This window comes from Muscardinus avellanarius (genome assembly GCF_963383645.1).
Source record: "Muscardinus avellanarius genome assembly, chromosome: 12".
Classification (NCBI taxonomy): domain Eukaryota; kingdom Metazoa; phylum Chordata; class Mammalia; order Rodentia; family Gliridae; genus Muscardinus; species Muscardinus avellanarius.
Window position 1 is genome coordinate 50,476,104 of NC_137798.1, and position 17,639 is coordinate 50,493,742.

The 17,639-nt window shown below is 38.7% G+C and overlaps 1 protein-coding gene across 1 annotated transcript; it reads right to left on the minus strand.

Moving 5' to 3' along the window:
• Nucleotides 1–16,058: 16,058 nt before the first annotated feature.
• LOC308271627 (N-acylneuraminate-9-phosphatase-like) lies at nucleotides 16,059–16,903 on the minus strand (the record flags this gene model as incomplete). Its single annotated transcript, XM_080708080.1, has 2 exons — nucleotides 16,059–16,718; nucleotides 16,814–16,903. The coding sequence occupies 2 exons, from the start codon at nucleotides 16,901–16,903 to the stop codon at nucleotides 16,059–16,061; spliced, it is 750 nt and encodes a 249-aa protein (XP_080564206.1).
• Between the last annotated feature and the right edge of the window lie 736 nt (nucleotides 16,904–17,639).

Sequence of the window (17,639 nt, forward strand, 5' to 3'; positions counted from 1 at the left end):
CAGAACTATTTTTTATATTTTATTTGGAAACAGGATCTGTTAAGACAGCGAGGCTGGCTTCAATCCTGCATGATCCTCCTGTCTCCACCTCCTAAGCATGGGTATTACAAACGTGCACCACCATGCCCACCAAGTCTTTGGGATTTATATGTGACTTAATGTCACAAGGAGTTTGTTTTACAAAAGTAGCTGCACCTATGTTTGGGGCATAGATGTTGATTATTGTTATTTCCTCTTGCTGGATTGTTCCTTTTACCAGTAAAATATGATCTTCTTTGTCTCTTCTAATAAGCTGGGTTTGAAGTCTAACTTGTTTGATATCATTGTTGCTACTCATGTTTTGTTAGCATGGATTACCTTGCTCCAGCCCTCTAAGTTTGTCACTATCTTTACTTGTAAGGTGTGTTTATTGCAAGCAGCAGATAGATGGATTCTGGTTTTTAATCCGTTTTGCCACTTTATTTCTTTTTATTGGGGAGTTGAGCCCATTTACATTCAGTGTGATTATTGAGAGATGATTTTTAATTCTTAACATGTTAAGATTTTATTTCTGTTTGAAATACTATTTATTCTTTGATTAGTTGTCTGCTGGATGAAAAATCTTGTTTCTCTGGTTCTGACCTGTATTACCTATTTCTTCCTTATAGTTAATCTCTTTGAGTATTTTCTCTAGCGCTGGTTTTGAAGACAAATCCCTTCAGTTTCTGTTTGTCATGGAAGCTTCTTATTTCCCCATCTAATTTGATAGATAGTTTCTCTGGGCAGAAAAGTTTTGGCTGGAAGTTGTTTTCTTCCAGAGTTTGGAATATGTTACTTCAGGACCTTCTGGCTTTCATGACTTGGTTTGGGAAGTCTGGAGTGATTCTAATTGGTTTGCCTCTGAATGTCACTTGGCCTTTTGTTTTTGTTGCCTTTAGATTCTCTCCTTAGCTTCTACATCAGTCATTTTGACAATTATGTGGCATGGGGAACCTTTTCTCTGATCTTGTCTAAAGGGAGTTCTATAAGTTTCCTGGACCTATGTATCGACCTTTTGCTCTATGTTTGGAAAATTTTCTATTACTTTTTTGAAGGGATTATTGATCCCTTTGGTTTCACCTTTTTTTCCCTCCTCTATGCCGACCATTCTTAGGTTAGCTCTCTTAAAATGGGCCCATATTTATTCAATGTCCAATTCCTGCTGTCAAATTGTTTTTTCTAAGTTATAAACTATGCATTCATTTTTGGAGTGATCATCTTTTAGGAGCAAGGTTCTATTCTCCATTACTAATCGATTGTTTATAGTGTTAATTGATGCCTTTACTTCAGTGATTGCATCCTTTATTGCTTTCAGACTCTCTATAAATTTTTTTAGACAGTCCTGTATTATTTCTACAGTTACATTCCTATTTTGATCTTCTGGGCATATCTGTATTTCTGTGTTATCAGGTTCTGATATTGTGGGGTTGTCGGAGCTCATTGCTCCATTGTTGTTCCTCCTTCCCATGATTTCAGAAGTTTTTGCCTTCTCTGGGTTCTTCTCTGGATCACCATGACTTCACTTATGGTTCTTTGGATCTCTGGAGTTTGTGGTAATCTCCTTTACTGGGTTGTATTGCAAAGTCTCAGACCCAGGGAGTTAGTCGAGGCTGCGAGAGACCTTGGGGGTGCCAGACTGGGCATTTTCTAATGGGAAGCTGCAACTAGGGTGTGGTATCTCTGCCATCGCTACTCCTTCCCTGGGTTGGACTACAAGATCTTAGGCCCAGGGAGTTTATCAAAGCTGCACAAGTCCCTGGGGGTGCAGTGCTGGGATTTCTCCTGTAGGGGCCACAATTTCATTTACGGTTGTTGTGCATGCTGATCTGGAGCTGTTGTGGGTGTGGTGAACTCTCTGCTGTTGCTAGCAATATGGCGCCACTGCCACGCCCTCATCTGTGAGGCTGGCATATTCTTTTCTGTTTTTGAGCTTTGTTCTGAATCCCTGGAGGGCATGATTAGCTTGGCTGCTGGAAGTTTTAGACAGTCTTTGCGCTGAAAGAACTGCTGAATTTCACCTGAATGATCTGCAGCTGCTTACTTCAGCTCCTTGTTTATCTTTTCCTCTATGGAGCCTGGTGCTGGGAGGCACAATGGAGCCGCTGCAATGCGGGCTGGTTTCTTTTCTGTTCTCTGATTATTCTTCAAGTCTTCTTTTTCTCTGTCCCTTGTATTTATAGTTTTAATTTTTCCACTGATAGTGTTTTCTGGCTATATAAAGTGCTGATTTTGTGGCAATAGATATCGAGTGTTAGCAGGATTTGTAAATGCTGCTTTTCTTTGTCGCCATCTTTCCGTAAGTTGCAAAAGTTTTTTTTTTAAATGTCTGTTTATGCAGTTCTTGATACACCAAGTGTTTCTGTTTAGCATTATTTCTGATATCCTTTGAAACCAATGATTGTATTGAAAGTATAGGTAATTTAGGGTGGAGGAATGGGAATCCAGCACCAGAGACCTTGTTGCATTGTAATCACTTAGCCTGCTTCCTGGGAGTGGTCTTTGGCAGGAAGAAAGGGTGCGTACAATAACAACAGCTGACATCTGTTCTGTGTTTATTCAAGACAAATTAAAGACAAACTTTAGTTGTTAATGTTGATAAAAATATTCTCCAGAATGTAACATTTTGGTGATTATCATTTGAACAGTAAAACAGTGCCAATGTTTGATGTTACTTAAATGTGAAAAGAAAAACAATGATACTTTATATAATGTGTATGCCATAAAATGTTTACTTCATTTTCCTATCAAAAAGTTCTTATTTTTTCTGTGTGTGTGTGTGTGTGTGTGTGTGTGTGTGTGTGTGTATCTGAAGAGTTAAGTATTGGGTAGGCAGTGAGGGAATGAAACTCCCAGGAGACAAAGCTTAAGAAAAACAAAATCCAGACACCCCTAAGAAGGAAAGTGGTTCAATGTTCATCGGACCTGAACATGAACAATGAAGTGTGGGGGGCAGAGCCAGGATGTCAGAAACCAAAGATCTGTGTTCAGCAACCTTAGACCTGTGGACTGTTGCTACATATAAGCCAGGGAACCAACGGTCTTGTGACTTCAGGAAATTAAAAGACCATAGATGATAAATTAACTAATTCAAGAAAAACAAGATGAAAACAGGGGACTGTCTTTATTGGTTAATGTCTATACAAAGGAGCCTCAAACATATATCAAGAACCATATGCTCAGAACCAAGATTGGCAACCCTCTCAGGATTCCTCCCCTGTGTGGGAGCTTAACCCTGCTTCTCTTTGGTGGATCTATTGGATTTGGGGAAAGACAGGGTGCAATTGATGGTGCATGGCCTGGGATATACTTGGGCAGTGCCAGAAGCCCTGCTGAACTCTGGTTTTGCCAAGAGTTCAGGGGTGAGCTGCCTCTCGGCTTCGTTTGTTCCTTTAATATAAACTTTCTACTTTCACTTTCCTGGTGTCTATGGATTCCATTTTCAACTCTGTAAGAAAAGGGCCCAGTAAGAAACTTGGAATCAGTGCCAGGGATTGAACCCAGGACCTTCTGCATAGCAGGCAAGCACCCTACTTCTGAGCAACATCTGCAGCCTGTATTTACTTTTTTATTTCAAGTGACACAAGATGTTTATATTTAGTCAAATTGATTTTTATGTTTCCTTGGATTTTTTTTGGATTTTCTACCTTGATTTTGTATTTTTTTTAATACTTTTTTCGATTGTTTTTTATGGGGTCAAGGATCAAACCCAGAGCTTTGGGCGTGCTAGGCAAGCTCTCTGCCACTGAGCCAAATCCCCAACCCCTCAAATTGATTTTTAAAAACTGATTATACTTTAAATTAAATTTTTTATTTTATTTTTTATTTTATTTTATTTTTTGTGGGTCTGGGATAGAACCCAGGGGCATTCAACCTCCGAGCTACACCCCTATCCCTATTTTTTTTTTTATTCTTTATTTTGAAACAGGGTCTCACTAAGTTGTGGACGGTCTCACTAAGTAGCTGAGGCTGTCTGTGAACCGCGATCCTCCTGTCTCAGCCTCTTGAATGCTGGGATTACAAGCGTGCACCACCACGTCTGGCTTTAAATTTATAATATAACTTTTATAGCACACACAAATATTTATTTACCTCTGGTTAATATGCTGTAATGTGTAAGGTGAGTTTAGTGTCTTGTTGCTTAAATGAAGCAAAGTAGATAGGGCATCAATAGCTGCCTGATAAAAGGATATTAGGATGCTCTGGCTACTCCATATTGAGGCATGTGTCTCACATTTGGTCAAGACCATTCGACCTTGCAGATGACAGTCTCCATGGACATCTCTTTGAAGGCTCCTAGAGAGACAGGACATAGGTTGTTTTACACTATTACTATGAATCATCAATGGGTAAGGTAGCTGAGCTCTGTGCTGCTTATTCCATTTCCACAACTCCTCCAGATTCATTTCCCACCCTTATCTGACTTACTTTTTGTCCCTGGAGGGGGAACCTGGCTATATGTGTTATGTGGAATTCCTATCCTCTGACTCCCACTTGGTTTCGGCTATGGGAGATACCAGCAAGGAGTGAGGAGTGTGGGAAAGAGTAAGGAAGGATCAGGGCACTCCTTTCTCTTCTCCATCTAAGCCTTGGAGCTGAGTTCCAGTGGTGGCTATAGCTCTACAGCTGGCTTACATTCCTTTGGCCCCTCCAGTTCTCCAGTTCTAGCTTGTAACTTCAGGTCAGGGGGTGGGGTGGGTGGGTGACAGTCCTAGGGTACCCCAAATCACTGCTGAGTCTTTTAACCCTACCCACACATCTGTAGGTAGTGTCTTTTTTACCTTCAGATCTCAGCTGAGTGTCTTTTCACTGCTGAAACTCATTTTCTGGGAATGGACTAAGGCAGGTGAGTATGTTTTTTCCTACTGACAAAAGGAGAGAACTCTTCTTTAAAAAAAGCTTCTTAACAGATGACATGAAATATACAGGTTTTTCTTTGGAAGTCTTTAAAAATAAGAGGAACGTCTTTTCTTTTGATTGCTTCCTGTCTGTTTAATAGATAAGGCTAGAGTATTAATGAGTATCCTGACTCTGCATGATCAAACAACTGCTCAGCATAGTCTGCTCAGCCCACTCAGCGCTCTTGTGCAGGCTTTTTTTCTAAGTTTAAACACAACTTGTTTTTTGCTATTTTTTTAAGCCTTACCACATCTTCCTCCTTTTTCCCCTACACGTGTGTGTGTGTGTGTGTGTGTGTGTGTGTGTGTGTGTGTGTTATTAGAGATTGAACCCAGGGGCATATTACCTCTGGCCACATTCTCAGCCCTATTTTATTTCTATTTTGAAACAGGGTTTTGCTAGGTTGATGAGAATCTCACTACTTCCTGACACTGTTCTCAAACCTGTGATCCTCCTGTCTTAGCCTCCCAAGTACTGGGATTATAGGCAAGCACCACCATTCCCTGCCACCTGAGTCATCTAAAAGAAGAGTCTTTGTAAAATAATATATATATATATTATATATATAATTTATATATATAAAAATAAATAAAATATATATATAAATAAAATATAAATAAAAAATATATATAATTTGGGTTTTGTTTATAGTTACCTAATCTTAGGAGGTAAGAATAGAATTTCTTTTTTTCTTTTTTTTTTGCGGTTCTGGGGATGGGACTTTGGGACATTCTATCTCCAAGCTACACCCCCAAGTTCTATTTTTTATTCTTTATTTTTGAAACAGGATCTCACTGAGTTGCAAAGGGCCTCACCAATTAGTATATAAGGCTGTCCTTGAACTACCATCCTCCTGTCTCAGCCTGCCAAATGCTGGGATTACAAGCATGCGCCATCACACCTGGTTAAGAATAGAATTTCCAAAAATTCTGTTCTATTCCAGCTGGACTTTAGATATTTGTTTTTACTTTGGAAAAGAGAAAGTTCAAACATTGAACATGTTTTGGTTTAAAAAATATTGTAAATGTAGCAATAATTTTATTCTTATCAATGTGATCTGGAGATGAATATACTGATTTATTAAATGGGTAACTGAACCAATATTAGTTTTCGCTCATGTTTCTGCTTTCTCAGGGGGAAAATAGGCAAGGAGAGCTAATTCCCTGCCTCTGGTGAGGCAGTCCTGAAGATATTTTTCCTTCAACTGGGGGAAGTAGTGAGAAGGCAGTGAGCAATGAGAAGCTCCAAACTCAACACCATCTGGGGTTTCTGTAGTTAGCATTACATCTATTCTATTAGGTTGACTTTCTAGAGCCAAACCTATTTTTTTTTTTTTCTGACTTTCGGAAGGATGAAAAAAGATGGAGACCAGCAGAAAGCCAGTATTGGGCTTTGTTCTCCAGTTGGTAGGTAGTGCTCCCTACCAATAATTAGAAGACTAAGACTCTGATTCCTTGTTACTTACAGAATATATTTAATCGCATGAAGTTGTATTTCCTGCCTACTTTCCCTCTGTGTTCCACTGAAGTGGGCCTTGAGGCAAAGGTGTTATAGTGGTGTTATACCTCTTGTGAGACTCAGAGACCGAGACTTCATGGGTAAACATAGTAAACTGCATAGGGACATTCACCAACCAGATTTTTGGTTGTAAGGTTTTTTCATGACTCCTGTAAGAAGTTTATTGGTTTAAAGCAACACAATTATATTTTTTAAATAGGTCTGGAAAACAGTAGTCCCAAATCAGTTTTACTGGGATAAGGGTAAGAGATAAGCAGGACTGATTCCTTCTGGAATCTCTGAGGAAAGATTGTTTTACCTTGACATTTTGAGCTTCTAGTGGCTGCTTGTATTCCTTGGCTTGTGGACTTTCCTTCCACCTTCAAAGCACATCATTATAATCTTTGCCTCCATAATTATGTTGCCTTCTCCTCTGTTTAATAACCTATGTTACCTCCCCTTTCAAGATCCTTAAAATCATATCTATAAAGCCTATTTTTCTATGTAGGGTAATGTTAATAGGTTCCAACAGTTAGGACAGTAAGGACTCAGTAAAGTGTCTGCCTCAGCTATAGAGAACCACTACACCTGACATGGTGCGCTCTAGGCGTCAACTGAGTGAAGTAAAGGTATAAAGGCCTGTCCATAGTTCAGGACATTTTAGTGGATAATGCTTATTCCGGAGCTTCCTGTTATATAGGCTGAGGGTTTTGGACCTATATAACAGTCCAGTTTTTTCTCTTTCCTGTCTTGCTTTTCTCTCCTTTTCTTTCATAGGTATTGATCCTTAATAAATGTATTGCACCTCAAATTCACTATTCCCATTTGTTTCTAGGAAATCTAAACTGCTGACAGTCCATATTGGAATAGGTTATAGTTGATAAACCAGACGTGGTGGCACATACTTGTAATCCCAGTACTTAGGAGACGGACACAGGCAGATCACAGATTTGAGGACAGCCTCAGCAAATAGTGAGAGTCTCATTAACCTAGTGAGATTCAAAAATAAAAATAAGCCGAGCGTGGTGGTGCACACTTGTAATCCCCGTGCTTGGGAGGCGGAGACAGAAGGATCGTGCAGGTTCGAAGCCAGCCTCACTTGGTTAAGAGACCCTGTTTCCAAATAAAAAAAATATAAAATGGGTCTGGGAGTGTAACCCAGAGGTAGAAGGGTTTCCAGGAACCCCAGAAACAGCAAAAAATAAAAAAATAAAAATAAAATAGAGGTAGGGGTGTAGCTTGGAGGTAGAATGCCATTGGGTTTAATTCCCAGTGAGACACACACACACACACACACACACACACACACACACACAGAGGAATTGATAAGTTCTGGAGCTGAATCATCCAGCTGGGCATGGTGGCTCATGTCTGTAATTCTAGCTACTTGGGGTCTGGTTTGAGGCCAGCCTGAGCAACTTAGCAAAACTCTAAGTCAAAATAAAATAAAATAAAATAAAATGACTGAGGATGTAGTTCAGTAGTATGGCATTTGTCTAGTGCACGTGTGTGTGAGAGAGAGAGAGAGAGAGGAAAGAGAGAGAGAAGAGAGAGAGAGAGAGAGAGAGAGAGAGAGAGAGAGAGAGAGAGATTCACTATTTAACAGATAAAGAGAAGCCCAGGAAACTTCTGACAAAAGTGAGGGCTCATTGGTAAGCTTTTACCCTCAGTGAACTGGGAGTGTAAACTGGTAGAGGAGAATGCACTAGTGTGTGGAAAGTATTAGACATTTGAGACTTATGGAGGAAAGAGTGGGTATATATAGACAACAAAACTGAATATCTGTTGCCATTGAATGGTTTAATCCAATGGTCAGCCTAATACCTGTTTTTGTAAATAAATTTTTTTGGGTAACGCTGTCATGACTATTTGTTTGTGTATTGTCTGTGGTTGCTTTTGTGTAGGGTTGAGTAGTGGCCACAGAGATTGCCTGACATACAAAGCTAACAATAATTACTATTTTGTGTTTTACAGAACAAGTGTTCCAACGCCTGCTTTGACATAGGTGTGGTATTCTTATCATATCTTCATTTAATTTACCTGGTCCCTGCAGAATTCAGTAGATTTTGGAGAAGAGCGGTGGACTACCATATATGCAACAAAATACTATTCCTAATAGCACTCACTGTGCCTGATGAGAACTACCTCTACTGGAGATTAATTTGACTTCAGGTATGTGGTATGGGGCCACTGAGTGAGAAGATGTATTCTATTCTATTCCAATTAAATAAGAAACTAGGACACAGTTCATATTCATATGGAATGGACAGTAACAATCACTTAAAGGTATGTCCTAGGGCTGTTTTAATTCTCTTGGTTTCTGTCATAATACTGTCTGAAGAGATTTGTACCATCATGACATCTGGCATTATGTTGGCCAATTACTTTGATGATGTTATGCTGAATGAACTGGATGTGCGAGAGATAGCCAGCACAATGCAGGCACTGGTAAGACGCATCCTCCACAGTATGGGAGACAAATCCTATAAAAAGAGTTAAGTGCTTGTCACAGCTGTAAACATTTTAGGGGCCCATTGATTGGGAATGTGCCTGAATATCTCCTTGTACTTCCTACATTTAAAAGAAGCACAACACCTAGTGGGGCTTTTAGTTTGGCAGGCAGCATAGCACTCTACCTAGGGATAATTCTTCAGCCCATACACTTAAGACTGACAACTTTAAGTGAGGTCCAGAGTAGGAAAGAACTCAGCAACAAGTCTAGGCTGTGGTGTATGCAGGCCCTGCCACTTGGTTTGTGCAGTGTGTAGACTCTATGATGTTTGTTATGAGAAAAGATGCTGTGTGGAATTTGTGGCAAATCCTGGTGGGCAAATAATGTTATTCTGTTAAGTTCTGGAGTAAAGAAGTGGATGCCCTTTTCAGTAAAGAATTATATGATGTTTGATGTGCTCCCGGGGCCTAGTGGAGCCAGGATATCTTGTCCACGAAGCACCAAGTAACTATGTATATAGTAGTGTCCATCATGGGGTGAGTTCTGTCAGATCCACAGAACAATAAGGCTAGACAGGCCCAACAACAGTACACTGCAAGATGGAAATGGTACATTTGGGAGCAGGTGGCCAAAACAAACTTCATGAGTAGTATCATAGACTATCCACCATGGCCCTTATAACTGTTTTATCAACACCCCTCTCCTCATCTAATGCCTGTGATTTTATGGGGAATTCCACCTGAAAGATAAAGAAAAAACCTTCAAGCTTAGTTACAGATAAACTCTGTATATAGATGGAAGTAAAAAATTGTTTCATTCAAAAGTTGCCTTTTAGCGAGGCATGGTGGTATATGCTTGTAATCCCAGTACTTGGGAGGCTGAGACAGGAGGATCACAGGTTCAAGGCCAGCCTCAAGTACTAAGTGAGGCCCCCCACAACTTAGTTTCAAAATAAAGAATAAAAAATATGGTTGGAGGTATAGCTCGGAGGAGGAATGCCCCTGGGTTCAATTCCCAGTTCTGCAAAAACAAAAACAAAAACAAAAACTAAAAAAACCAAAACGACAACAACAACAACAACAACAAAAAACAAACAACAAAAGATGTCTTGAAAGACAGAAGGTCCTGAGAAACATTATCTACTATGGCTTTTTCAGGAATTCATTTCTCCCAGGTCTCACTGGTATACTATTTCCCTCCTAACCATACCTCCTGCCTCATTTATATTTTAAAACTATTAACCTTTCAAATAATTTTATGAAATCCACTTGCTTGCCTCTTTTAAGAATTATCACCCATAACTTTTTCAGGTTTCCTCCTTTTTATACAGCAGGAACCTTATTCAACATGGAGATTAGTTACCATTTTGGCTAGAGAATTGTACATCATTGCCACAGCTCATGACTTTACCAGTAAAATTTCTTTCTTGAGAAATGAGCTTTTGTCTCTGTAGTGATTAAAGGAATACTAAAACCCAAACCAAGCAAAGCTTATTAAATATGACAAATTATTAAGAAAAAGGAAAAATTTGAACCCAGGGCTTTCTACCCCCAAGCCACACCTTTAGCCTTATTTTATTATTATTTTGGAAACAGGATCTCACTAAGTTGTTGAGGCTGGCTTCCAACCTGTAAGCCTCCTCCTTGTCTCAGTCTGCCAAATACTGGGATTACTGGTGTGTGCCACAATACCTGACAGGATTTTTCTTTTTTTTTATGGTAAAAGGAAATGGTTTCTGGAAAGACATAATAGACTGGAGCTTTCTGATCAGACTTTTATCTATAAAAATTCAAAAAGAAATGAGGCCCACTTATGCAACGAAACTGGTTCTTAAAATCAGAAAGAAGCCTGGGAATATGAGCCTACTTGTTTTCTTTGCTACTCTACCTGGGCACTGTGGAAGAAATACTGACAGCACTTTAAAAAAGAATGTGTCTTTTGGATTTGTTTTTTTTTTTTTTTCCTGAAATTTTCTTTCAAGCCAAACTTGAAGATACTATGTCATATATGTTGTTGTGTAAAGCAGATTCTGGTTGATCAGAGGATAATTCAAGTATTATTAGTATTATTAATTTCACTCTACCACAGAACATTTCCCTCCTATAAATGTATACGAAACAGCATGTGAAGGAAGTTTCTCGCAAAGATATTTAAAAAGGAACAGTTCACTTTAATTCAAGGGTTTGCTAGAATCAGAAGAGGCACTGGAATTTAACAGGTTCCCACTAGATGGCAAGCATCATCTTTCATTTCTCAGTGGTATCAGGCTAAAACAATTGCTATTTAAAACTTAAATCTGCGTGAGACAGCTGCACTTATATAAAAAATTATAAAGACACTGATTCATAAATTTGGCTGAATTTAGAATCAAATTATTCAACTGAAACTGAAAAAAAATATTGTGATATTTTAAAGTTTTATCTGAAGAACATTCATTCATTCATTCATTTGACAAACACTAAGTGTCTGATATGCATTTTTAAAATTTTTGGTGGTAGTGGGGACTAAACTCAGTGACATTCTACCTCTGAGCTACACCCCTAGTCATTTATTTTTTTATTCTGAAACAGAGTCTCTTCAGGTTGCTGAAAGTCTTGTTAAGTTGCTGAGGCTAGTTTTGAACCTGCCATCCACATGTCTCTGCCTCTCAAGCACTGAGATAACAGGTGTGTGCCACCACACCTGGCTTGCCTCCTATGTATTTTCATACTTTGTTTAATTTATTATCCCCACCAAATGAGGGTAGGCTGTGTGTGTGTGTGTGTGTGTGTGTGTGTGTGTGTGTGTGTGTGTTATTAGGTATAGAACCCAGGGCATTCTGCCTCTGAGCTACACACCCCAACTCTTTTGAAATAGGGTCTTGCTAAGTTTCTGAGGCTTGTTTTGAATCTGTGATCCTCCTGTCTCAGCCTCCCAAGTACTGGGATTCTGGGATTATAGGCATATGCCACCTTGCCCATCTCAGAGTAGGTATTTTTTTTATTAGTCTCATTTTAAAGATTGTAAAGATGAAGTTTACAGAGATTAAGTAATTCATTGGCTCAAGATAGTCAGGTTAAACCTATATGCTTATTCTCAGAGCCTATTCTAGCCATTACATCTTGGTGCCTACTATAAATAAATTAGAATAAATTAATTTACAGTGTTTGGTATAGTGTTTGGTACATAGTAGTATGTATGTATGTATGGTACTGGGGGTGGAACCCAGGGGCTTTTCTACCAGGCTATACTCCCAGACCCAATATACTTTATTTGGAAGCAGGGTCTCACTAATTTTCTGAGAGTCTCACTCAGTAGATGAGGGTGGCTTTGAACCTGTGCAATCCTCCTGTCTCGGCCTCCCAAGCGCTGGGATTACAAGCATGCGCCACTACGCCCAGATTACATAGTAGTATTTAAAAGTATCAGTTATTTTATTTTGCTGTAGACATTAGCAGGATTAAATGTCTTATTATCTTTATGAAAGACTGGTTAAAGAAATAAAAACGATCAAAATCACACTATTAGAGCAAACTCTCTCTCCAGTGGTGTCTATTTTAAACATGTAGAAGATGAAAAGCAATGGCATAAGACTCTGAAAATGTACTACAGAGGAAGACAAATGTATAGAGAAACAAGAGAGAAATGTTCATGTGAAGACACATGGTAAAACTAGCTGTAAGAAATCATTATTTCAGTTACGGCAACTCTTTTTCTGAGTGTTTTTTTCTGGGGAAGAATTTTTTTTAAAAACAGTTTTGTGGAAAATTTTTTTACAAATAAAGTGAAAGTTTAAAGGCATGATAATAAAATAACAGATTGAATAAAATGGTAAATGCAAGGTCAACGAAACTAATTCAGATGTAAAAGAAGCATGTTAAAGTCAATAAATATATTAAAAATAAGGAGCAGAAGAGGCATCATTAAAACTCAAATTAATGTAATAGGAGAAAGTCAGAACATAATAGTAAATGAAAGAAAGAGGGAGATGAAAGTAATTAGGAAGAGGCTGATAGGCATGGATGATTGACAAAACAATTGGTATTTCCAAAGTAGACAACAGATGCTGAGGAAAAGTACTCAGAGATATAATAATGGAAAATTTTAAATAAGAAAATGCTCATCTCTAACAGTAAATCTTGATACTGAGTTATTAACATAAAAATGGCCTTTTTGTTATTATGGATTAAAAAATAGTTCTTTAGATATTAATCCAAAAAGGCAAGTTACTTAAAATTCAGGCTTGCTTCAGACTTTTTACAGAAACATTTGATGCTGAGCCGGGCGTGGTGGCGCATGCTTGTAATCCCAGCATTCAGGAGGCTGAGACTGGAGGATCGCGGTTCACGGACAGCCTCAGCTACTTAGTGAGACCCTGTTTCAAAATAAAAGAATAAAAAAATGGGGCAGGGGGTGTAACTCAGATGTCAAATTCCCTGGGTTCCACATCCCCAAACCCGCAAAAAAAAAAAAAAAGAAACATATTTGATGATGAAAGGAGGAGAGATGCCTACCATTTTCTTAGATGAAATATTATATCCACCCATTCACCCACAAAATATTATATCCAGGATTCAAGGAATAAACATTTAAGAGTTCTTTGTAAAATAAATAAAGAAGAAAAAACTTTCCAACTTCTTGATAAAGTTCAGCTAATCAAGAAATTAATTAAAATATTAGAGAACCTAGAAATACAGTCATATTCAGCGAGAATAATGATCCGTTCTTGGCAGTGTATCAGGTGCTGGGGTTACAGAGATAAGTAAGAGATTTCTGTCCTGAGGGAACTTAGCATATTGGGAAATTCAGAGATATTAATCTGAGTACACTACAGTGAGTACTTGTTAGTACAGAAGAAAGAGTACTTCACAGGGTAATTGAAACTTGAAACTTGGAGGATGAGCACCCAAAAGGAAAGTGAGACAGAGGAGCTTTCTAGGAAGGAGGAAGATAGTTCAAAGGCTCAGGAGTTTGAGTTGGCCGTGTGGACTGGCTGTGTGGTGGGGCATGTGGAAGTGGCCGCTTATGAGCCTGAAAATCATAAGCAGCTCATGAAGGGACCTATGTACTTGAATTTTTAATCTGGGAAATAGCTAGTTTTCACATTTAAAAAATGGTTGCTGAGGCTGGAGTGGAGGAACAGGAAGTAGGGAGTTATTGCTTTGTGGGTACAAAGATTCAGTTATGCTAGTTGAATAAATTCTACTGGTCTGCTATAAAGCATAGTTTCTGTAGTTAATGAAGTATTGTGCACTCAAATATTAAAAGTGGGAAGATCTCAAGTGTTCTTTCTATGAAACAAAACAAAATGCACTAAAGGATGGAAAGGGACATTTGGAGGGGATGGATGTATTTACTACCTGGATTTACTATGTCCACATTAATCAGATTGTGTGCATCACAAATATGCAGGCATCTATTTTGTTTTGGTGTAACAATTAAATATCAGTAAAGCTGTGAAAAATCTGGTAATAGCTTGGAAAGGTTCAAGAAATCTGTAGAAAATTCTGATGTGTTAATTGGGTAAGGTTGTTTTGGAATACTTTTTATTCTTTTATTTGTTTGTTTTTGTGGTACTGGGGATTGAACCCAGAGGCATTCTACTTCTGAGTCACACCCTAACTATTTTATATTTTATTTTGAAACAGGGTCTCACTATGTTGTGAAGGGCCTAAGTTGCTGAGGCTGGCTGCAAACCTGTGATCCTCCTGTCTCAGCTTCCCAAGAACTGGGATTATAAACATGCACCCCCATGTCTGGTTAGGGATGGTTTTGCAGAGACAGGACATAGACTTCTCTCAGGATCTGGGAAGGGTAGGGCAAAGAGATAGGAGAAAGGCAACTCCCCAGGATGCTCTGTGACACTGCAATTACATTATATTCTTCTGCACAACAATTTGACTATATCTCTGATTTCAAATGAGATGTTGCTTTTGGCATTATGATTTTCTTCTTGCGTTTATCATGGATGTCTTCTTTGATTTCTGTAAAGCTGCTTCATTTTGCCTTATTTAATAGCATCTTATGTTTATACCTGGTAAGCATACTAAAAAAATGTGTCCTCATGCCCACCACATTTGTTTTGTCTGATCAATAATAAATTTCATGTAACCTTCATTATTGCCACTAGATTAAGTTATTTTTTATTTGCTGCATTCATAATTTTTTTTTTTTTGGTGGTACTGGGAGTGGAACCCAGAGGCTTTCTACCTCTGAGCTATACTACCAGACCTATTTTATATTTTATTTGGAGACAGAGTCTCACTAAATTGCTGAGAGCCTCACTAAGTATCTGAGGCTGGCTTTGAGCCTGTGCGATCCTCTTGTCTCAGCCTCCCAAGTGTGGGGATTACAAGTGTGTGTCACCATACCTGGCTTGGATTTATAATTTTTTTTTTGATTTTAGCTTTTTCTTTACTGGTGTGATCTATTTGTTATGCATACAACACAAAGAAATTACTCTTCCCACTCCAAAAAAAAGTTATGCAGCAAAATTACAAAAAAACGAAAGCACACACCCAAATAGGCAAAACGTTTTATGTTTGAAATATGCAAAATAGCCACTATGAAATGTCTTGTTGCATGACTTACTCCTAATTTATCTGACCCAATTGCTCTGATGAATCTCTACTGTCATTTTATATATCTGTTTGCAAGCTGGATGTGATGGTGCATGCCTATAATCCTGATATTTGGAAGGCTGAGACAGGAGGACTGCAGGTTCAAAGCCAGTGTCAGCAACTTTTGAGGCCCTCAACAACTTAGTGAGACCCTGTTCCCCAATAAAAAATAACATAGGGTTGGGGGCGTAGTTTGGAGGTAGAATGTCTTTGGGTTTAGCCCCAAACACCATTAAAAAATAATTTTTAAGCCATAAAACCTGCACTTGTGTAAACTACCCTGCTTAGTATAAAAGATTAATAAAATAATTTTAAAATTTTTCATCAGAGCCTAACAAATAATGTTATTTCCTCAAATTTTCTGGACTATACACTATTAAAAGCAGCTTGTACTGATGCAAACTGAATTTTCAGATATAAGGACAAGTCAACTGTTGTCAAAAGCAATAAGGTTGGGAGGACTTTCACAAAAGAGCCATCAAATCCTAAGTCAAGTTAGCCTTAGAAACGAACCATAATATATGGAATACTTGATTTCTCCTAGTTTCAACCATATCATTTACCCTGAAGTCTGTAGGTACGCCCTTGTGTGTGCTTCAAGCTGACATACTGACTTTGCGATCTAGATTTTGTAGGAGAGCAGGTAATTCCAGTACAGAGGAAACTACGTAATGTGGGACAGGAGAGGGTGTCAGCGGCCCGGGCCCACTTTTGTTGATCCAGACTGTAGCTTTCAGCCCCGCGTTGAGGCCTCCTTGTATATCAGTTTCTAATGTGTCACCAACCATCACACAGTCCCCAGGTTGTACTCCCAGGAGATCACAGCAATGATAAAATATAGACGGTGCTGGTTTCTCTTCTTTCTGCTCACCACCTACAACAATAGCATCAAAGTAGGACTGACAGGCACATGCCTCGATCTTCTCCCGCTGCGTCTGTCTGTCACCATTTGTTAACAAGAGTAGGCGAACGTCCTTGCGAAGTTCAGTGAGCATGGCTTTGATGTCTTCAGCTAGGGTCATGTGCTGTAAACGTGTGGATTTCCACAGGAAATAACATTCTTCAGCCAATTTTCTATGGTCTGCACCACCTTTTGTCTCCTGGATCGCATCTTCCCAGTGTGACGTCCTCAGGTCTGTAATGCATGTACTGTAAGGATGAAAACATTCCTTGCTGAGTTTAACTTGAACTTTATCACAGGTGATTTCAGCTTCTTCTTTATAATAATGGTATTTTGACTGTAAGAGCTTTATTACCTGATGAGGCATGAAGGACAGGACACTCAGGGTTGGGAGGACTGGCTTTTGAAAGTGGGTTTTCCATCTGATAATCCTTGGCTCTCTCCTTGAAGCTCCAACATGCCCCTCCAGCTCGCTCCCGCCGTGTCGATGAGCGTGTTGTCCAAGTCGAAGAACACCGCCCGCACACAGTTCAGCCCCATGGCGCCGCTGCCGAGCCCGCTGCCGACTGCCGGATTTATAATTTTTAATTTCAGTTAATGAAAAAGGAATACAAGACTCAATAGTATGTCTTTTATTAATGTGTTGTGGGTAATTGAAGTACAGAATTCTGGCCATGGAAGATCAGAGCTAGAAGAGACTTTTAAAGTCTATAGCGACAGTGTTTCTCAAACTTTGTGACTATGAATCACCAGGATTCTATTTAAAATACAGATTCTGACTGAGGAGGTAGGGATGGCATCTGAGGTTCTGTGTGCTTTTGTTTATACTTAAAAAAATTAGTAACACATGTTAATTGTACAGATTAATGAGTTTCACTGTGAATTTTCACACGTGCATATATTGTGCCTTGATCATACTAAAAAAGATGAAGCCAATGCCACTGATCTACACACCATACTTTGATAACAAGGTACTTAGGATACAAATAAAAGTACTTAAGCATCCTATTACTATAAGATAATAGATATTTATAGTTAAATAAAATTTTTTTTTTTTTTTGGTTTGGCTCTATCTTGCACATGGGTCATGATTCCAAGAAGCTCAGAAAATGCTCCTGATATCTTATTCAATTTGCACTAAAAACAGACCATTTCTGACTATTGTGTTGTTTTTATGAATACATTAAAGTTAATTCTACTAATTTTTTTTAATCTTATGACATCTCGAGGTAATGTCAATCTGGTGTCCGGGACTGTGGCTAGTCAGTGTTCATTA